This window comes from Anomalospiza imberbis, chromosome 22, assembly GCF_031753505.1.
Source record: "Anomalospiza imberbis isolate Cuckoo-Finch-1a 21T00152 chromosome 22, ASM3175350v1, whole genome shotgun sequence".
Classification (NCBI taxonomy): domain Eukaryota; kingdom Metazoa; phylum Chordata; class Aves; order Passeriformes; family Viduidae; genus Anomalospiza; species Anomalospiza imberbis.
Genome location: NC_089702.1, coordinates 4,512,859 through 4,534,847, shown reverse-complemented (window position 1 = coordinate 4,534,847; position 21,989 = coordinate 4,512,859). Strand labels below are relative to the sequence as shown.

General features: G+C 57.6%; 1 protein-coding gene across 2 annotated transcripts in view; it reads right to left on the bottom strand.

The window, feature by feature from the left end:
- Window positions 1-15,526, bottom strand: part of KCNH6 (potassium voltage-gated channel subfamily H member 6) — a 32,566-nt gene extending 17,040 nt beyond the window's left edge. Inside the window, exons 1-4 of one of the 2 annotated variants that reach the window (XM_068211836.1) lie at window positions 15,234-15,526; window positions 11,827-12,057; window positions 3,631-3,786; window positions 865-974 (exon numbers count right to left, since the gene is read on the bottom strand). In XM_068211836.1, coding sequence (XP_068067937.1) covers window positions 865-974; window positions 3,631-3,786; window positions 11,827-12,057; window positions 15,234-15,309 — 573 coding nt within the window. In that variant the 5' untranslated portion in view covers window positions 15,310-15,526. The remainder of the gene's footprint in view (window positions 1-864; window positions 975-3,630; window positions 3,787-11,826; window positions 12,058-15,233) is intronic. The other variant, XM_068211837.1, reaches the window with a different exon arrangement.
- Window positions 15,527-21,989: the final 6,463 nt, after the last annotated feature.

The following is a 21,989-nucleotide window of genomic DNA, read 5'->3' as shown; positions in this document are numbered from 1 at the left end:
TTTAGCAGTGCTGGTGCCTATGGGAATGATGTACCCAAAACGTCTGATAATCCTACACACATCTTCAACCTACCATAAGCACAACCTCAGAGAAGACAGGCACCTTCCATCTCATTAGATCTATGATCTGGGGAAGCAGATTTATCCAGGCTGCCTGGATACACCCAGCACAGCAACACCCTGGCACCTGGGGATGCCTTAGCAGAACAAAAGCCTCCTGCTCACAGCCCTGAGTGGCAGCATTTCAGAAAACAACAGGTCTTTGACTGGAGGTACCCTGAGCACAGTTGACAGTCAGGAAGCCACCAAGAACAGCAATCTCTAAACAGGCCCCACCAACAGTTTTTCAAGGTTGGTGACAGCATCCCCTTCCATCATGGGAAGTACAATCTTTGCTGGAGGGCTGAGAAGCTGGACCTTCCTGTGCTGCCTGGTCCCTGCCAGGAAAACATGGGAAAATGAGCCTGCCAGTCCTTGCTCAGAGCACACTTGATTCGTGCTCCTACAGTCACCAGCACGTCCCCTCCTTGAGATGGGGACAACTCCCTGGAGCTCCACCATCCTGGACAACTTGGAGTATGGAGCCAGCCCTTCCTCCCCGCTTTGGCACATCTCCCGCTCCCCCCACGAGCCACGGAATGTGCAGAGCAGCAGGGTCGAGCTCCAGCCCACACCGCCAAAGCACCGCGCTCGCTGCCAGCCCCCAGCAGGGCCAGCGCCCGGCACTTGACCCCGCGCCGCGGCCCTGCCGCCGGAGATGGCCCGAGCCACAGCAGCCAAGGGGGAGTGGGATGGGGACAGCGAGGAAGAGCGCTGGGACCTGGCCTGAGGTGTGGGCTGATATCAGACAAAGGCTACGGTTACCTTTCCATAGTCAATGGCTACTCCATCAAACTCACTGGTGGGCAGAGATTTCCGCTGGATTTTGAGTCGCCGCAGGGACGGGAGACTAAACTTCAAACTCCTACCTTCACCTTGTTAAAAAGAAAAACAAAACACAAGAGAGAAAGATGTGACCTAGCTGCATGTGATGGCTGGAGTGAGGCGGGACAAGGGAGAGGCTAAGGAGGATTTTGGGTGGCTTTGGGGGATGCACATGCTGTGTGGCCCTTTCTCCTCCAAAGCACTTGCTGTTCCCATGCCACCACAGTGCCATGTGCTCAAGGCAGACCCTGACCTGGCAGCAAGCTCCTCTGAGCTGGAGAAGAGTTCCCTACAACTGTGGATGTGAGATGGGAAAGGTGCAGAGCCATCCCTAAGCCAATTAAAGAGGTTAAAGCCAATTAAGGGATTTGGTCCCAGAGGAAATCGAGCCTGTAAATCTCCTTGGTGGAACTTCAGGGAAAAAAACCCCACGCAATAGAGATGGTAATTTAGAAAGGCATAGAAAGAAAAGTAGTTCTAACAATTTTGTTGCTGGATTTGTTTTGACTTTTCAGTGAGGGAATTTGAACCACACAAACAGGATCCCTTTCTGCCATCACAGGGGACCAGGAGACCACCTCACGGGGGACTGGGGCTGGGACAAGGGCAGCCAGGGCTGCTAGGAGCTGTGAGAGAGGTGCAGGAGAGGAAGAGCCCAGATCTGGAGAGGGCCCAGTGCCCCTGGTTGTGACACTCCATGCAAAGTCACTTGTCCTGTTCTAGAGGAGATCATGGTCACTTGCTACTGCAGAGTTTGTGTGAGCAGCTAGGTTCACACCCTCAGGGCCTGGGTCAGCCCTGAAGCTCATCCAGCAGCACCAACTCTGCTCCCTAACTGAACGAAAGGTGGCCTAAATCCTGGGGTGCCTGGGATGTGGCATGAGCTCCACAAAGACGCTGTCCCCTGAGATAAAGCAGCACGTTGAGGAGCTCTTTGGTTTTGGCAAGATTAGCTTCCCTCATCCAGCCCCAAAACATCACCGAGCTGCTTGGGCAGGGTCCCAGCCTGCCCAGAAATGCCCCTGCCCATGGGGCACCACACGGGCTCCCTCTGCTCACCCCCTCCCCACTGCCTAGAGCAGCTTTTCAGCTGGAAGAAGCAAGCATCCAGCTTTCCCTGCACACCAATGAGCTGGCGACCAGCAACGCAGCCACCTGCGGCTATGCAATGAAAGACTGCCAGAAAACCTGTGCACGAGAACCCAATCAGGACGGGCAACAGCAGCTCTGGCCTTTCCACACCCCCCGTCACTGAAGTTGGAAACCCAAGAAACACAACATCCCTTGGGATGCACAACACAACATCCAACATGCAGGGAAGTGGCAGGTACTCTTGATTTGGGTGCCTTCTGCCAAAGGTATGTCTTTGGGTGGGATGGGATATGGGTGCATCACATGTTGAGATATTCGGAGAACTGGTGGGCTGCAAAGCAACGCTGGTGCTGGAATTCAGGATTTCCTCAGCAAGTCATGCATAGAGGGTAGCTGGTACTAAAGCAATCCATCAAAAATATGAATCTCATCACTTCACAGACCAACGAACACGTGCACAGTTATCTGTCCATTCACACTCACACATCCATGAGCCCCCCGTGTGCATGTCTGGCCTGAGCACGTATCAACCCCTCCAAAACTCTGCTGGTACCCGCTGCCAGACACCTGAATGGCTCCAGGATAGAGATATGCACCGAGCGGGAATGCACGGAGACTCACACACTCCAGTTCAATGGCCAGTTGTCCCCACGGCTCCCTGATGTGGCCCTGGCTCTGATCCTGGTCCTGCTGTGCCACCCCATGTGCCAAGGGGGGACAGACCCATGCTGCTCCCACAGCTTGATTTTGAGGCGTGCCCAAAGCCTCCCAACAGCACCCCTGGGGAATGTGGTCATGAAGGCAGAGGTGGGATTATTTCCCTGACTCAAGTAGAGGTGACCAGCACTGAGGGCTGTATGGAAGGAGGAGATTTAGGAAGTCACAGCTCTTTGTAAGGCCTAACATCTGCATCCCTGAATATCCACATCCCCTCAAGAGCCTCACCACAGCTTCCCTTTGATCCAGTCTTCCCAAAAAAGGGAATTTGAATTTTCCACTGTCTCCAAAACCCTAGAATGAGCCTAGGAGAGCGGGGAATAGCCTGAAGCTGGGGCAGGCTGAGCTGTCACAGTGCAGCCATCCTTGTGCCTTTGGCCTGCAGTGACACCCCCACAGCACAGCCATGCTGTTGGTGACACCAAATGTCCCCTGGCCCTCCTGGTGACCCCGCACACAGGAGGTCACACACCAGCACCTCCAGCCCAAGCCAGTGTTAAATATGGAAAAGATCCAGCAATGTGGAGGGGTTCACAGAGGGGACTCCGCAGCTCCACTTCCAGCGAGACCTCCTCTCAAAAATGCACCATCCCATGCAGAGGGTCAGTCCCCAGCCCTGTTCCCCAGGTCTCCGGGATTTCGGGAAGTGTACGCGGGCAGCTGTGAAGGCAAGGGGAGCACAGCTGGCTCAAGCAGCCTTTTTCCCGTCCAGCTGGGCTTTGGCTGGACCAGTCCCTGAGCAGGCAGAGCTGCGGCTGTGCAAAAACCCAAACCTCTTCCCATGCAGGACCCTGCCCAGACACAGATGCATCCTTCAGTCCCCACGTGCTCCCAAGCAAACCATGGGATGAGGGTGCTGCGCTGCTCTCCCGGTCCCCACCGCCCCCGGACACGCACCTTTGTTCCAGCTGTGCGACAGGCGCTGGTGCAGGCTCCGCCCGGTGCTCTTGGCGATCAGCTGTGCCAGATCCTCGAAGTTGAGGATGAACATGATGACGACGCCTTCCTCGTTCTTCACAGGCACCACATCCACCAGGCAGCGGAAACACGACGCTGCCGAGCAGAGACAGGCTCAGGGGGGCTGCGCAGGAGACTCTGACCTCCCCCTCCCCTCCAGCACCAAATAGTTTTGGCAGAAAAGTGGGTTTTTGAGCACTTTGATGGGTGTAATCCCTGCTGTTGGGTAGTGGAGGATATGGAACATGATCTGAGCCCTGGGAAAGGGCCATATCCCTGCAGCATCCCAATCACACTGATCACATCTCTTTTTTCTGTCTCAGACAGTCATTTATATTAATGTACTTGAGAGCAGCAATTAAAGAGTGAGTAATTAAGAACTCAGGAAGTCCCAGGTAGTGGTTTAACCTCATTAAGCATCCTGCTTGTAATCACGCTGCAGTTAATTGCCCTGCAATCACCAGGCAGTTTTTGGGGGCTGGATGCAGGCAATGGGTGTGAGCCCACGTGGGCAGCAGGACCAGGTGGGATCAGTGTGACGGTCCCCAAGGACATTCCCTAAAGGCATGGAATGGCCAGGCATGGCCTTTTCTTGTCCTGCCATGGGGAAACTGAGGCACAAAGGGGGCACAAGGACTGGCTCAGTGTCCTGGGAGGGATAGAGGCTGTGAGGAGCATCCCAAATATGTCCATAGGGATTTTCCTGCTGGATGTCAGCTCGACCCTGTGGCTCTTCTCGTGCAGCAGCCAGGCACCAGTCTGCAATCAGAGGCAATTGAAAACACCTGCAGGTCTTTTCCAAAGCACCAAGTGAAGGATACAGGTGGTTTCCCACCTCCTTTGCCAGCTTTATTCCCACTACATCCTCCAAAAACCCTACCTTAGAGTATAATCACTGAGTCCCTTCCCTGAGCTGTCTGCTGTTGCTTTGGCACTGATGGGAGCGGGATCCCCCAAGCCACAGCCACTGTCATGGTCCCTCTGCCAAAACCCCCTGAACATCCCCAGGCTCCTATCCCAAAACCCCTAGAGATGATGGAGCAGCCAAGTACGACTCCAGCTGATAGGGAGCCAAGCCACCTCCTTCCACGGCAGCTTTTGCCCCGTGCAGATCCCTGATCTCGCCGTTCCCCCTGGCTCTGATCGGCAGGGATTAGCAGACGGGCAGGGATGTGCTGCCGGCCTGATCCAGCGCTCCGGCCATGGCCACGCTCCAGCCGGGAGGGGCAGGCCGGCCTTTCTGCGTGTAATTTTAAGGAGCTCAGGGCCTCCCGTAATCAGGAGCAGATGGCCGGCATCGGGCAACTTCAAAATCTGCCGTGACGTCAGGGATGTGCACATACACGGACACACACAGGCACAAGAACAGGAAAGAAATGGATACGGTGAAATCTGTTTAAAGACCCCAGCAGCCGTGATTTGTTCATTCGTTCTTTCTTTCTTTCTCTCTCTCTTTCTCTCTTTTTCTCTTTCTCTCTTTCTCCACTGCTCACCAAAGGGAGAGGAAATCCACTTAAATGTATGAGCTGGGGAGGAGAGAGTGGATTTTTGGCAGATAAAGCTGTTTGGGGGCTGCATGGCACAGGACAGGTTACCTCTGTGTGGAGCAGGAAGAAGTGAGCTCTTTTCCCTCCCTTTGTCAGGATTTTTAGGGGCCTTTAGATGAAGAGATGCTCTGTAAGTGATGCTGAGTGAATGAGGGGGCATGTGCCCGGTGGGGTGACACAGTGCCATCCCCAGGGTGCCGCAGCTCTGCCGGTGTTGATGCTGGTGCTGGTGTGTGCAGGGGCTGTGCACAGGGGAGCCCACTCATGGATGCTTTCTCCTTTGGTGTGTTAGAAAATGAGGAGGTCTTCTCCCCCAGGGGTGATTTTGAGGCATCACCGATTTCCTGGAACCCACATGGTTCACTGGCATGGGCAGCCATCAACTCCATGCTTCCCCCTGGACTGGGAATCCTGATGCAGTCAGGCTCAGGTGCTCTGCATTCCTTCACTGCCTCAGGTTTCCTTCCTAAATTCCTCCATGGCAGTGGGAGGGGATGGGCTCTGAGCTGTTCTCAGGGGGGCTAGATCCTGGAAAGGGTTAATCCCATGGCCAGTGCTGAACAGCTGAAAACTGGGCCCAGTTGCATCCAGTTGGAGGGATACAGGGAGCAGCTGGGAGGTGGCTGGGGGTGGGTTTGGGTGGCAGCTGGTGCCTGGTTTGATCCTGCAAATCTGGGAGGTGCTGAGCTTGAGCAGCCCTGGCCAATGTCACTGTGAGCCCCTCACTGATCCCTTCTTAAATTAAATAAAATAGACTATTTCTGCTGGGAGGGAACTACAGCAATAATCTAGTCTAACTGCCTGGCCAATTCAGGGTTGGCCAAAAGTTAATCCCCCTCCAAAACCAGGGGAATCACCCCAGAAGTGGCCCCAACAGGCACAGCCCTGCATGCCAGGAACTCAGTGCCTTGCTCGGACCCACATCGCACAGCACGGAGCTGTCAAGGGAATGAGGGAGTAGCAGGCTCAGGGATGGGAGCAGCAGATTCCCTTAAGCCTGGCCCAAAGACAGGGCATTCCCCTGGGCTTTGGGGTCTGTGCAGCTGTGATTTGGGGTACCCCCAGCTCTGTGGAGACGCTGCAGCTGGGAGAGCCGTGGCATTCTCTGCCCTGGCTCAGTTTCCCTATGGTGAGCCAGCCTGGGCTCTGCTGAATGCTCAGCCTCCTCATCCTTCTTCCCAAAACGCAGGCATCCCAGAACTGCTGTGGCACCAGTGGGCTGAGCCAGCCCCAGGAGGCACCTCAGGCCTGCCCTCCCATCCTTGTTCCTCGATCGACTGTCCCCATCCATCTGACTTCCCTTCAGCTGTTCAGCTAATCTGTCTCCATCCATCTAATTTTATCCAGCCACCAAATGATTCCTTGGAGGAGCCCTGGGGGCATTCACAACCTGCCTGTGCTCTGTGGCCACCAGCATGAGGGTGCTTGTGCCCATCTGGGGTGAAACTCAGCCTGGGGGCTGCAGACAGGGCTTGGCAGGTGGGGTACGACATGGATGCTGGTTTGAAGGGTCCCGCAGCCAATGTGGTGGGCTTGTATGGGCTGGGAAAACCACCTCATTCCCTAAATTCTGGTTTGATCTTCCAGCTCCCCCAAGCCAAATGAGTGCCTGGAGGTTTGTGCTTTCTGACCCACCGTGTCTTCTGACCTTGATAAAAGCCAACACTTAATAACACTAAAAATGTCATTGTTGGGGGCCCTCCCTCCCTGTCCCTCTTATCCCCCGCAGGCTCCGGTGGTTAATGCACTTGTCAGTATCATCAGTATTAAACTAATCAACAGGACACGGGGGTTTCCGAGAGCCGGACACAAGCCAGTATTGTTATGAATATTAAAAAAGCGAGCTATTAATCTGTGCCTGGAGCTCTTACCCAGGCCTGCCCTCCCCCCGGCCAGGAGATTTAATCTGCAGGGTCTCATGGCAGAGTGGCTAAATCTATAGTGGTATTATATAAAGGAGCAGAGGAGAGGGGCTGGGAAGGGCACAGAGGGGACGGGGACAGCGATGGGAACAGAGCTCTGCTCTGGAGATGGCTGGCATGGCCAGAGAGCAGCCTGGAGGACCAAGCTGTGCTCCCACCCTGGGATAAATCCGTGTCGGGGCTGGGTAGAACTTCAAAGGGAAGTGCAGATAGCTGGGAGGCCCTAAAGGAAATCCCTGAGGTGGGATGGAAAAAAATGGAGATAGGATGAGCTAGTGGGAGATTGGTGACTCTTGGGACCTGGGGTGAGCCCCTGCAGGTCTGCATCCCCCTGCACAGGGAGGGACTGTGCAACACAGGGTCTGCCCTGGCCCCTCTCCCCACACCCAGACAGGGCATCAGGAGGCTGAAACCTGCCAGGACACCAGGCCAGCAAAAATGACCTTATTAAGTAACATCAGCGGGACAGAGGTTCCCCTGTGCAGTGAGGAAGGGCAGGGATTTGTGTGCTTACAGGTCTCACTGGCTGGAAGCAGCAGTGGAGAAGGGAAATCAGGAGTGTCAGCTGGCTGAGGGTACTCACCAAAATGTTGCCACAAGAAAGATCCAAGCCTAGCAGGGTGCTTTTGGGTGCTCTGATCCCCAGGAGCCAAAAGGGGTCCTGGATCAATACAGTGGGTTGGCAAAATGCATCTTAACCTTCTCTGCAAGCGAAGCGAGTGGCTGTGTCTAGGTTCTCAGTCCTTCCCCTGATAAATCCTGCTGGCTGCAGGAATTAGTCCAACTTCGAGCGGGGCTGTGTGGCCAAAGCTGCAGTGCTGACAGTGTTTCCTGGGGCCACCCGGCCATCCCAGAGCCCTGTTCCCATGGCACATGGGGCCCCTTCCCACTGGGGATGCAACAGTCATTAAGGATGAGGATGGAGAGCTTGGGGTGGGAATCAGGGACTCTTCCAGGGCAGGGATTTCAGGAGAAAGCCTGCTCCAGGCAGCATTTTAGAGGTGCTGGGGATGATCTGGGCCTGTCCTTTTGTTCATGGGACATCAGGTCCAAGCAAAAAGCATCTGTGGAGCAACAGAGGATGAAAAATGTGTCTCTTCCAGCTCTCTGCCCTAGTCACATTGGCCCTAGGGCACAGCCAGGGCAATGGGGGTGTCTGGAGCTGCAGCACAGCCGTGCCAAGGATGGCAGAATCGGCTCCGCAGCGCAGGATCTCTGGCACCAGAGCTTTTGCCATTGTGAGGCGGGATGTTTATAAGTTCCCATCTGGAGCTGGGCCCTGGTGTCCATCCCTTTCCCAAGGTCACAGATTGACCCTTAAAGCAAACAGCAAGCAGCAAACAGCCCTAGCTTGGCATAAACCCCATGGGTTTGTACAAGCCAAGAGCTCAGCTTGGGGTTGGGGTTTGTCAGCTGGCTGTGTCTTCCTACTCCTCCAACACCCAAGAAGTCCCCTTAATCCTGCCTTGACCCCGCCATGGGGCAGGAGCAGAGGCTCCCTGGGGCTGCCAGCACCAAATCCCTGACAGTGCCAGGATCCAGCAGCTGCTGGTGGGATTTGCCCTCCTGCTCCCAGTTGGCCACGTCACATGTTGCTGTTTACAAAGCTGTATGGAGAAACCCTGGCTGGATCCAACCCCCTGCCTTAGCCAGGCTTCCTGGCAGCAGCTGCTGGAGAGGTGCAGTGCCACGGATGTGCCCTGGGCTGGGGACAGAGGGGACATGGCACATGAGTGCCCCTAACTCCCTTTGGGTGCGGTGGCACTTCCCAACCCATGCCTGCCTGGCTGCTTGCTCGACCCCCCCATGGGGACCTGTTGGGGGGATATGCTGAGTGGCACCGGGTACCTCAATCACTCTCTGTCCTTCCCACTCCTGGAGCCCCTAGGGGAAAATCCTGTCTTCCGCAGCAGTGTTATGAGTTTGCTGGCCTGATCCCAGTCCCTAATCCCAGTTCCATGGGGCCTGACACGAACTGCTGCTGGAGGGGACAAGCTGTGGGCTGTGCCCAGGAAAGGACAGGATGGCGGGGCTGGGGCTGCCCCACCAGCTGCTCCAGCTGTCGCAGCCACATCTCTCCTTTCATATTCATCAGCATCACATTCACGCAGATTAAGCAGAGCGAGTGCCACCAGCTGCTGCTGCTCCGGCCACGCTAGCACTGTGGCACTCAGCACCTGTGGCCACCTTCCGCTCTGGGGACCCCGTGAGCCCTGGCCAGTGGCTTCTCTGCAAAGCACATGCCCACCTGGGGAGGGAAAAAACCACCCCTGGATGCAGCTCAGCTCCTCAGTGTCGTCCTCGGGGGATGCTGGAGGATTTGAGCTCACCCTGGCCACAGTGGACAGTGTGTCTCCAGGGTTGGAGGCCATGGCTGCTCCTTGCTGTGCCAGGAGCTGATCCCGTGCTGACCCCCCCTGTCTGGGCCAGTTCCAGCTGTGTAGCATCTTGTAAGGAAATTAACTTTTCACTGATCTCCCAGCTTTGAGCTGGGGATTAGAGCCCACACGCGCTGCGAACGAGTTCTTCCCTCTTTCCAAGGCCTTTTTGGGGCCGGTGTGGCAGGGAGGGACAACTGCCCTGCCTGGGCTGGTCCCACCTTCCCCCGCGGGAAGGTTCCATTCTTGGTTCCATTTTGGAGCTGGGCTCACTGTTGGCACCCCTGGCTCATTTGGCTCTGTTTATGATTATAATTAGGTGATGACAGCATGGGCATCCGGGTGGGGACCCAGCAGCCAGGCTGTCCCCAGGCACACGCATCCCCCCATCACTCAGCATCCTGCCTGACCCCAGAACCCACTGGCCCAGACACCCTTGGGTGGCCCCTTCCTACCTACCTCCATCCATCCCAACCTGGCCCTGCTTGGGTGTCTCCAACGGGCAGATTTTGGGTGTAATATTGCCTCTGTCAGCCAGAAAAGCGAGGAAACAACCCCGCGAGCTGCAGAGCCGGGAGTACCGCAGTAATAAACAGCAGGTCGAGGCTGGAGATTGGTGCTGCTGGTATGAAAAAGAGGACAGGCAGGTTCGGAGCTCCGCCGGCTAATTAAGCAGCAGCTCCCTATAATGCAAAAGCCTTTTCTTTGCCGATAAGACCCATTTATAATGGGCCGAGCGGTCGCAGGCTGAGTGCTGGGGGGAAACAATTGGAAAGCATTCTGCTGGTGGGGTTGGGTTTTAAAAATAGACATGAAGGGTTTGCTTCTGGGCTTTTTTATTTTTTCCCCTCTTTTTTAATAAAAAAGAGAAGCAAGCAGTTCAGAGCTGCAATGAGAGTTCCCCATGGCCTGGAGGAAGAGCAGGGCTCTGAGGACAGCACCGAGCATCCCGTGAGCCCAGCAGGAATGCTTCAAAGCAGGGAGCATGGCGATGGATCAGGCTCGCAAGCCAAGTAGTCCCCAGGGATGGAATGGGGAACTATCCTGAAGGAGGGAGGAAGGAAATGGACCAGGGCTGCACACGCTGTCCTTGCCACAGCCAGTGCATGGCCACGCACTGGCATTGGATGGGAGCAGGGGGACGGTGTGTGCCACTTCTCCGTGTGTCTCCTGCACTGCGCTGGGCTCCAGCCAGGCCCTGCAACTGCTGAAGGGGGGGACTTGCACCCAGACCTGGCACCACTCATGGCCCCTCTCCACGCAGGAGTGCCCCACAGGAAGAGCCTCGACCGAGTGGCCTGATCCTGCCACCACACAGGGTCAGGTCCTGCCAGGATAACGCCGGGTAACACGTGGAGGTGCTGCCAGTGAATAGCTCCGGGGGCCGATACGCTGGCACCTGGATGCCAGCCCGGGAGATAGGGTCTGGGAGGGAGGCCAGGACACCCGGCTGCCAGCCCCCAAGATAGGGTGCTGGGCTAGGAGCCCGCAGGGTTCCGCCTGCTCCTTCCTTTTGCTTCCAGTGGTTCTCCTCTAACTGGCTGTCCGGGAGCTGCCAGCAGTGGGGTGCAGCCCTGTGCTCAGGCCAAGCCCCTATCAATACAATCTGAAGCAACGGGAAAGCTCCATAGGTTAAAAAAAGGAAACTTCATATTTTTAACCTCCTGTGAGCACCGGACCTGCATTTCCCTGCCCCTGGGAGCCCTGGCCATTGCTGTTTTGCAGCATCAAGCACTAAATATTTATTTAACTTCCTGCCGTATTAGAACTAATCACTCGTATTTTCCATCAAAGCTTCATTTTCATCTTAACGTAATTCCATCTGCGCACGCACAGCCGCATCCTGCTCACTGGAAAGGCAGCTCTGAGGCCGTCGGCTGCACCCACTCTCAGCAGAGATGGGGGGTCTGTCTCATCTCATCTTGGAGCACAGACTGGGAGACCTGTGTCTGAGCCTGGCTTCTCCATGGGCTTCCTACCGGGTTCTCATTCCTGGCACAGGGATCCCACAAGCAATGACATTGCTTGTCCCAGGAGCTCCGAGCCATCCCCAAGGGCTCACAAATGACCTGATTCCCAAATAATCTGGCAACATCCTCTATTGCTCAAGGTCCCAGTGTGCTCCATGACAGCAGAGATGCCTCCATCCCACTATGGATTTGTTCTCAGCAAAGCCCCGAGCCTGGGTGCAATCCTGATGCCCTGGTAGCATCAGATCCTGTTTGTCTCCCACCACAGCCGAAATGCAGGGCAGGTCACACCCACATCACCCCACAGAGCGACTCTTACTGTCTTTGCGGTAGTAGAGGATCTCAAGCTTGCACTCCTCAGAGCCGAGCAGGGCCTGGGTGAGCTGGGCGATGGAGCTCTTGGTGGTGTCGGGGCCGGTGAGGAAGTCGCAGGTGCAGGGCTGCTGCATCACCTCCACGCGGGAGTAGCCGAACATCTCGCAGAAGCCGTCGTTGCAGTAGATGATGGCACAGTTCTCCATCTGGGCGTTGGCAATGAGGAACTTGCGGTCTGCAGGGAGGCAGGAGAGCACGAGGCTTAGAGGGGTGGTGGGGACCCACGGGGACTGGGGACAGCCTGGGTGCGGGGAGCGAGCTTGCGATTTTTGATGTCACCCGCTGTGGGGCCTGCGCAGAGACAGGCTCCCTGGGGAAACTGGTGACAGGTCTGGGGGGAGAGTGGCTGACCTCAGCCCACACAGTGCCAGCTACTGCTCTGCTCTTCAGAGAGAGAAAATGTCCCCAGTTCAGTGTGCATTTGTGACTGTGGGGTCAGGGGAACCCAAAGAAAGGGTTCTCAGTAGAGGCAGTTTTGCTGGGATTGGCCAATCCCTGCTCTGCTCTTCAGAGAGAGAAAATGTCCCCAGTTCAGTGTGCATTTGTGACTGTGGGGTCAGGGGAACCCAAAGAGGGGGTTCTCAGTAGAGGCAGTTTTGCTGGGATTGGGCAATCCCTGCAGCCTTGACATTTCACCGCTGGCATGTGGGGACTCTCTGCTGTCTAATGGGCAACCTGTCCCTGACCGGCACTGCAGGCAGAGGGGAGAGCTGCAGCCTCTGTCCCTTCCCAGGAGCTTATCAGGGACCTGAGTTATCTCAGAGACTTTCCACCCTTGCTCAGATTTGACTGAAGTCAGGCAAGGGGCAGGAGGAGGGGTGAGTGTAAGGCTTGGCTTCATGGGAAGCAGGGGTGAAACCCATCACATTAATGATTCTCCTGATATTTTATAGGATAATTGTGCCTTTGGGCTGAAGGTGAAATCCAGACTCTGCTGGGCTTTGTGGACCCTGTGCTCAAAAACTAAAGTGCTCAAGGGAAGGAAAAGGGAAACTGAGGCAGAGAGTGGTGCTGCAGCCACCTAGGCTGGGCTGGGGCCAGACTTGCTGCCTTGCCAGGGTGTGTGGCAGTGCTGCACAGCCCACGTCACCCAGCCCACATGGAGCCACTTCCATCCTTATCTTGGGGTGAGCTCTGATTTAGTTTGATTTTGTTGTTTGGTTTTTTTTTTTTTTTTTAAGGATATCGGGGAGTGCTGGGCTCTGGAACAGGCTTGCTGGGATGTGACAGGGGGCTGGATGCTTACGTGGTGAATGCCACATCCCCCCCCAGCAGCATCTCCCTCAGCATTTGGCATCAGCTCCGGGCTGGAGCTGAAGGCAAGTCTGAGCAGAGGGTCCATTTGGAGGCTGCCTCCCAGCCCAGACCCCAATTAATCTCCTGGATTACCCAGGAATGGCATCTGCAGCTGGCGTGCTCCAGAACCCTGCTGCACTCCAGCCTCATGGGGAATTCCACCCAAATGCAAGAGAAACCTCTGCACAGCTGCGGCACCGAGCGCCGGGACCTGGTGGGGCGGGGGGACCCCTCCCAGGGACATCAGGGCTGTCCCCCATGGCTCCTGCAGAGTCCCAGCTCTGCAGGATGCCTCCCAGTAAAACCAGTGTCCCCAGGGATGCTGCACAAGTCTCCTGCTTCACTCCACCCTCTGACAGCCCCTTGGTAGCCCTTTATGGGGGACTCCCACTCTGGCACCTTTCCCTTTCCCACACAGGGCTGACGCTGGTGCCGCTGCTGCAAACAGCACAAACCACCACACACAAATGTTTCCCAGTTCCTTCTTCCCGATCCTTCTCTATCCAAATTGCTTTGGCAGCTGGAGGACAGCACTAGGAGGGGACCTTCCCCCAAAGCCCTGCTCCTGGGGCACACTCCCCACCTGTGATGAGCAGTTTCCCCATCCAGTGTCAGCTCCATGGACTGGATCCAGCCTGGATCCTGGCTGGGCTGGCGCAGGACAGGATTTACAGGGCTGGCAGGGCGCCGGAGCAAGCTGTGCTGAGCACAGGGATGTGACCAAGACCAGGATGGGAAGGAGCTGCAGAGCCAGGTCTCCTTGGGGGTTTTTTCACCCCCAGTTTGCTTTCTGCAGAAAATCACCCGCAGATTTTCCCTTGGTCCCACAGTACCAGGGCTCTGCACCAGCCCTGGCAGGGAAGAATTTGGCCCCTCTGCCTGCAACGGGGACTCACCAGGAGCAGCTACACCCATGGGAGCTGCGGTGTTGGGGGTGAAGGCACCCACAGGCACGGAAGAACTCACTGCCTGTAGCAAAGATGTATTAGGTGTGCTGGTCTGGTGTCTCCCAACACCTGTCACAGCACGAAACTGCCGCGGGGGAGCGTGGGGTGATGTTTCGGCAGAACCCAGCTGGTGCCCGACATGGCTGGCAGAGTGCAGGCAGGGAGCGGGCAGGGAACAGGGGCCTGGCTGCGTCCTCGCTGTCACGCCTCACTGCGTGGCCCCACTGCTCCCCAGCCGCCGCTTCCCAGGGGGAACTGATAGGAACCAGGGACAGTTTTTCTCACTTTCCATCCCCAGGGTCACGTCAGTCACTGCCAGGCCAGGCAGCGCAGAGCCTGCAGGGATGGCAGCGCCAGGGAATTTGCCCACTCGGGAAACTTGGACACCAGAAAACCCACAGTGAGCCGGGGCAGTGGGGGGTGCACGGCCCCGGCTCCCCACAGCAGCTCCCCGAGCTCAGTTTTTGGGGGACCCCGATCCCCTGGTCCCCTCCCGTCATCCCCAACATTGTAGGGGGGACCCAGCCCCCTTGGGGTGCCCAGAGAGTGGGAGCGGAACCCCCGCGCCCCCACCCAGCCACACGCCAACCCCAGTGCTCCCCTATGTGCACGGACCTTTCTCTGTATTTGACACGAAACCAGCCCAAAAATTCATATAAAGGGATTACTCGGAGCAACAGCAAATGGCAACATTTCACCAGGGACGGCGGCCGCCGAGAGCGCAGAGTTGAAGGCAAACAGGCAGCGAGCCCGACTGCGCTGGGTACACCCTGTCCCCCAGCCCAGCCGGCCGGGACCCCCTCCCCGCCAGCCCGGGCACAGCGTCCCAGCCGGGGGACTGCGTGGGGTCGCGGTGTCGCCAGCCCCCGGGGAAACACCGAGGCTGGGATGGCTCGTCCCCCAGTGTCGCCCTGTCTATAAATACCCGCGGGGACACTGCCTGGCTGTCGCCCACCCCTCTCCCCCCCTCGGGAGGTCACAGGGGCGCCTCCGTGCCCCCGGGGACACCCTCCCGCCTTCCCCCCTTCCTCTCCCCGCTGTGCTTCGAAGTTGGGGGGCCGCCCCGGCCGCGGGGGAGCGGAGCGGGACCGGAGGGTGCGGTACTCACTTTGTCCTTCAAATTTGCGAATGATGGTGTCCAGGTAGGTGTTTTGGGGGGCCACATGGCCCCGGCGCACCGGCATCGCTCCGCTGCGCTCTGCGCGCCCCGGGAGCAGCGGAACTTGCCGCGGGCGCGGCGGGGAGCGCGGCCCGGCCCCGGAGCGGCGCGGCACGGCACGGCGCGGCCCCGCTCCGCCTCACCCCAGGGCTGACCGAGCTCTGGAGCCCAGCCGGCCCGGGGCTCCCATGCTCCCGGTGGCCGGAAGGGGGAACCCCTCCGCCCGCCCTGCCGCGCCCGGCCCCGGGCGGGGGCGGCCGGGGAAGATGAGGATGGGAGGGGGAAGCGGGGGAGAGAGGGGGGAGCACCCGCTTGAAAGCGGGAGAAAATAATAGAATAAAATAATAAGAGTAGAAATCCCCAAAGTGCTTAGTCACCGCTGCCCCGGCCAGCCGGAGGAGCCGTCAGCAGCAACAGCTGCCGGCCGGGGAGCGCGCACCCCCCGGCGGCCCCCGGGGCTCCCCCGGACCCCCCGGCACCTCGCGGCACCGGCACCCGCACGGCCCCTCTGGCACCGGCCCCGCGGGCGGGGAGGGCTCCGGGGCGGGGCGCGGGGCGGGCCGGGGGAGCAGGTGGGTGCTGGGGGTGCGGGGGTGGGGTCCCTGAGGGGCTGGGGCAGGGCGTGGTGAGAGGTGAAAGAGGCTCTGGAGCGCTGGGATGGGGAATGATGAGAGGCTGGAGGGAGAATCCCTATGGGGCTGGGATGGGGGGCGCTTGGAGGGGGTGGGGATGGGGTCCTCGGGGTGCTGGAGAAGGATCTCCTGGAGGTTTGGGGTGTTGGAGCTGGAGGTTGTGCTGGGGATGTGGGGATTTGGTGGGAGTGCAACTGAAGGCTGTTGGGTGGTGAAGGAAGGGGTGCTGGAGAGGGGTGCTGGAGGAGGAGGCACCGGGAGCGCCGGGAGCTGACGGGTGGGGATGGTGAAGGAGGATGGTGGAGGAGGGAGTGATGAAGAGCGTTGGGGTGCTGGGGGTGGCAGAGGAGGGGATGCCGGGGTGCAGGAGTGGTGCAGGGGAGGAGGAGATGCAGAGCTGCGGAGGCAGAAGAGGGGGTGCTGCTGGGTGCAGGGGTTGGAGGGGGCAGTGTCTGTGGGTGCAAGGGGGCAGGAGCAGAGCAGAGGGTGCTGAGGAGGGGGCGCAGGGGCGCAGCCCGAGTAGGGCGTGTCAGAGGGTGAAAATGGGGTGCAAGGGGAGGGGAGCGGGGGGCTCTGTCGGGATGCTGGGAATGCCGGGGGATGCCGGGGGGGAGGTCAGGGTGCTCCCAGAGGTCCCTGAGGTTCCGAGGAGGAGGTCAGGGTGTTCCTGAGGGGCCGGGGGTGCCGGGGGTGCCGGGTGCCGCGCCAGGTGCGGGGCTCCGCACCTGGCGCTGTCCAGAGCAGGTGGTGCTGAAGGGGCGTGCGGGGCGGGAGGGAGGGGGGACTGGCTGCTTCTTTTTGGGGGGGGGGCTTGGCATGGGACGAGCCGGCCTTGCGCAGGGCTCTGCGGGCACGGAAAATCCTTGAGGAACATGGAGCGGTCTGAGAGTCCTGAGAACTCTGAAGGACATGGAGAGTCCGCAGCGTCCTGGGAGCTCTGGTGGACAAGGAGAATACAGGAGGTTGCAGGGTGCTGGGGTCACAGAAAGCCCCATGGGCCCTGCAGAGCACGGGGGCCCTGGTGGGTCCCCAGGTCTCTGTGGGACATCGGGGTCCCATGGTGATGCTGCACTGCTAGAGCAGATATTCAGACCTAGACCCAGTTCAGTTCTTCTCCTGCCCACCTCCGGGGTGGAGGCCAAGGGGACTAGCTCCCTTTCCTTCCTGAGAAATCCGCTCTGGCTGACCCTCTTCTCCTGTGTCCACTGCTAAGGACAGTGTCCACTGAGGGGCTTTCTATTATTATTTTGTTATGCATGATTTTTCAGGCATGAAATTGCTCTAAGAGGATTATGGTCCATTATCATCAGCAGAAGTGTTTTGCTGGGATTTTCAATTAATATTCCAGTGCACCTCAGTGATGTCCATGTGGACCAGGCCATGCCAGTGGGGCACTCGACCCACAGCATGGTTTGCCCGGTTTGCCTCCTGTCCCTTGGCCAGCAATGCAAGTGGGTGAGGCAAGTGCCCTTTCAGGCCCATTTTGGAGCCTCAGTGCTGTTTTTATCTCCATCTCTCAGAGAAGTCAGCCTTCCCTAACGCAGAAAAACTTGTTCTATTGTTGAGGAGGGTGAAAAACCCATTATCTCCCCCCATCCACTCTGCACACTGCCTCTGCCGTGATTTACTGCGACTCGTGGAGGATGTTTTGCTCTATATTACACAGATGCAGCTTAATAGCATGGGGGAGGGAGAGGGACACAGAGTCCAGACTCCTGCCTTCTCTGTTTTCTTGTTGATATACTGTGTGACTCAAGGGAGACAGCTCTGTGCTGCAATTTCCTCTAGAAAATAGGGACATTGGTCACTTGGCGTGGTAAAACCTCTTTGAGATTCCTGGATGACCAGTTCTGCAGGGGAAAGCAAACTATTACTACTACAGCTAATATGATAGTAATTATGATTATTAATCACCAGGCAGTCAGGATTTAAGGCTGGCCTCCTGCCCTCCTCTCATCCCATAAATCAGTCCGGGATGTTCATGGACACATCACGTGGACGAGGATGTGTCTGACAGAAAGGGCACGTGCCGGCTCAGAGCCCTCCTGGTGGGGTCCCCGGAGTGGAGTGTGGGGGCACCAACACAGCTCTGGGCATGGGGCAGGGAACAGCCCCCGTCCCTCCAGCCCCTCTGCCAGGGCTGGGCTCTGCAATGACCCCAGAAAGATCTGTCCTGCTCCAGCCATGGCAGTGGGACCCCTTTGATCCCACTTTCTCCACGCAGGGCGTTTGTCCCAGTGGAAGAGCCTCTCTTACCAGCCCTCTTCCCCACACAGCCCTTGCATATGGAGCTGAGTCATGTCATTCTCTTGCAGGTTATTGTTGACTGAGCTCCAGGAGCCTCCCAGTGCACCCATGGTTCTTCCAGTCCCCTCACAGCTCCCCAGTCCCCTCAGTGCATCCCTGTAGGGGCAGGTCAGCCATGCAGCTGCAGTCCATGCCCTGCCTCCCTGCCCTCTTTGGAGCACTTTATGCCCAGACTTCTTTCAATTCCCTGGGTTTTAAGCATATGCTTGTAGTTAATCCTGTGCTTACATTTTATCCCAAATTGGAAAAATTGGGGTCTTTGGGCAAATTCTCCTGCTGTTCAAGTCAGCTGAAGGTCTCCCTCTAATTTAACTGAACAGTAATCCTCTCTCTCCCTGCCCTGCTCTCCTCCTCCTCCCTCACTCAGTTCTACTTCTCCCCCCTCCTCCTCCTCCTCCTCTTCCTCCTCATTGAATGTTTTTGAGGTTTTACTCCTTTCCTCTTTTTTTTTTTTTTCTTCTTTCCCACACCCTGGGGAATCAGTGGGAAACTACCTGGTTTCCAAGGGCAAAGGAGACCTGGGCGCTTCCTAAGGGTGTCCTCCCCCTCCCTGCTCCTGGAAGTGCAGGGATTTCTAATCTGTGCAGGAAATCCTCACCTACTCAGTGAGGGGCTGCCCCGGGCCGGCACAGGCACACTGGGAAAGGAGAAGCAGCCTTAATGGGGTATGGATTTGTGGTGGGAGGTGTGGGATGGAGGGGATGGGAGCCCACTCGGATCCCAGCATGGCAGCTGTCGGCTGGCGCTTGCCAGGAGAAATGTTTGCCAACCGAGACGCGACATTTCTCCCTATTTCTGTAATTAGAGCCACACTGCAAACACAGCTGGGAAGGGAGAGACAGGGCTTTCATGGTCCCCAAAGCTGCTTCCAGCCACCAGGACTGTCCCCAGACACTCTCGGGTGTCCTTCTGCCTGGCATGGCTCATGCCCATGCTGTGCCCTTCACCTTTGGAAGATGCTCCACGGATGTGACACAGGATGGAGGAATTGGGGCTATAAATTTATTTTGCAGGTGGAAGGATGCTCCCCGTTTTGGCTCCTTTCTCTGCCTCACCACTCCAAATCTTGACATATTTTTAAGGCTCTCACCTCTGCACTGTTTGTTTGTTAAGTATAAAACAAAAACCGAAAACAAGGGTGAAACGTGCAGCCAAATTGAACTCTCATCAGCCTGGGCCTTCCCAGCCCTGGGAGACTGCAAATCTGGAAAGGACTCCGTGACATTAAACCAAGTCACGGACATTGTTTCCTGACAAAGCCACTTCCCACTTTTAAGTGGCAGGAAATGCCACGGAGACTCTGCTCTGGGACGTGGCCTGCTCAGGTCGTGGCACCCCCCTGGCATCCTGCCTGTCCTCACTGCACAGCAGGGGAAACTGAGGCACGGGGCAGGCTCGTGACTCACCTGCCAGGAGGATGGATGGGGCCTGCAGGCTGCAATAACTCGTGACGCTGCAGGGAAGAGCAGGGAAAGGCAGCATGCAGCCGTGGGAAGGGGGTGCTGGCAGCGGCTGCAGCGGGTCTGTCTGACTGGAAACTCTCCTGGGCAAGGGGGGACAGGAGCCTGTGCCAAGTTCCCGGCACTTTTGGTGGGGGACAATTCTCTCCCTGTCACCTGGGATGCCTCAGTGGGACAGTGTCAGCTCAGGGGGGAGCCCCGAAGGGTGGGGACAGTTCCCCACCAGCAGTGGGACATGGGCAGAGCCTGCTTTGGGGTCGTGCTGCTGAGGCACCCCGAGACAGGGCGATGCTGCCCGTGCAGGGTAGGGTCTCTGTGGGGCTGGGGACGGTCAGCACAGCTGGCACCCCTGGACACATCCCCTGAGGAGGATGGGACCCCACGGGGTGCCCAGTGCATCCAGCCACAGGTATGGATGACACTCCTCCATCAAGGATGGACATCGGGAGGGTAGAGGTGTCATTTGGCTTGGATCTGGCCCTGTCCCCCTTGCTAGGGAATTCTAGCTAAGCCATGGGGCTGGGAAGAGTCTGAACTTGCTTAGGGGGGGAATATGGGGTCTTGTCCCTCCCCCCCAAATTCACCTTTACTGCCCTCAGAATGCTTGAACAGTGGGGAGGGAAGGACGGTGCTGACCAGAGCTCGCAGGGGCCGATGCCAAGGGCAGGGAGCTGCGGGGATGGAGCTCTCCCAGTCCCTGCTGCAGCCCTTCCACGATTCTGCTGTCCCCTGAGACCCCCCCCAACACCACCTCGCCCCTCTCGTCTGCCCACGGTGGCCCCTTCTGACGGCCCCAGCTGCTGCCAAGCTGTGGCTGTGCATTTCCAGGCGCTCCTTGTCCCCGGGGAAGGGGAATGTGAGGAACGCAGCCCTGTGCACCCTGTCTGCTCCTGCCCGGCCACCCGTCAGCTAAGAATAGACCTGGCTTGGCCAGGCCCCACCAGCACCAAGGGGCCGTGGGGTGTGAGAACCCCCAGCCACCTTCCTGACGGGAAAAATGGACCTAAGAAAATGAAAAATGGGTTCCTCTGAGTCCCAAAGGGTCCTTGTGCTGGTGAAGGCAACCCAGAGTGTTTCTTGCTTTGAATTAATGTGATTTAAAAGCAAATCTCCTCTGGAAGCTCCATGTACAGGCAGGGGGGTGCAAAGCAGCCCCCTAAGCCTCAGTACCCACTGCCTCCTGAACTCCCCTCTAGGAGTTCTGTGAATTAAGGGGGAATCTCCTCCTTTTTTCTGCTTTTACGTTTCGTTTTTCTCCTTAGGGAGTGATTTCGCTGAGCCTCCTAATTTCAGCTGCAGGCATGATGCAGAAGGCAGAAGGCAGCAAAATCTCTCCAGATGTTATCACAACGGGGAAGGGAAATCATCCTCGGTTTAAAGGTATCTTGTAAAACACTGCTGCCGGCTCGGCAGAGCCCTTGGGGCACGAGCCAGCCCTCGCAGCCCTCAAAAGTTTCACCCAGGCCCCCCATCTCAGCCAAGAAGCTCCAGTGGAGCTCAAGGTGGGACCTTCAGCCTCCCCCTGGGCTGGACTGGGCATAACCTTGTGTCCAGCCCCATCTCCTGGGTGAACTTTGCACCTGTGTTGAAGGTGGCCTGGTGTCCAGCCCCATCCCATCTGCTGTGTGGACCTTGGCCCCGTGTGGAAGGCTGGCTGGTGTCCGATCCCACCTGCTGCTCAGAGCTTGGACCTGTGCTGAAGGAGCCTGGTGTCTGCCTCTGTCTCCTGCATGGCTGGTGGGCCTGGGCTGTCTGTGTGCCCCAGGACACAGCTCAGCACGCCCATCATCCACCCTCGTGTCCATGGCCAGGCAAACTCAGCTCCTGTGTGGATTCTCTGATGTCTAGCTAGGGCTGAGCGTATGTTGCACTCCCTGAGTGACAGTGTTCAGTGTGGCTCTTTTTTTTTTTTTTTTTTTTTTTTTTTTTTTAAATTTAATCCTCTTCTCCAGAAAGCAATTTCCATGAAACTTGCAGGATCTTGATGATCCTGGAGACCTCTTTTCCTCCACTAATGGGGCAGAAAGGAGCCAAGGAGCTCAAAATTACCAGTGAGGAACTGAGCTGGATGGAGCGCACCTGCACCAGCCTGCTTTCCCAGGCTGAAAATACACTTGGCTTTCAGCTCAGCTCTCACCGTGCCAGGTCTCTGCTCCATGAGCAACGCACTGCCGGGAAGGGGGGAGAGGAGGGAGCCTGGTGTGCCGGGATATAAAGCAGATGCACCAGGATGTGGCGAAGGGAAGGGCACGGTGTGAGCGCCGGAGCCCGGGGCTGCTGCTCCGGGACCTGGGCACCAGAAAGAC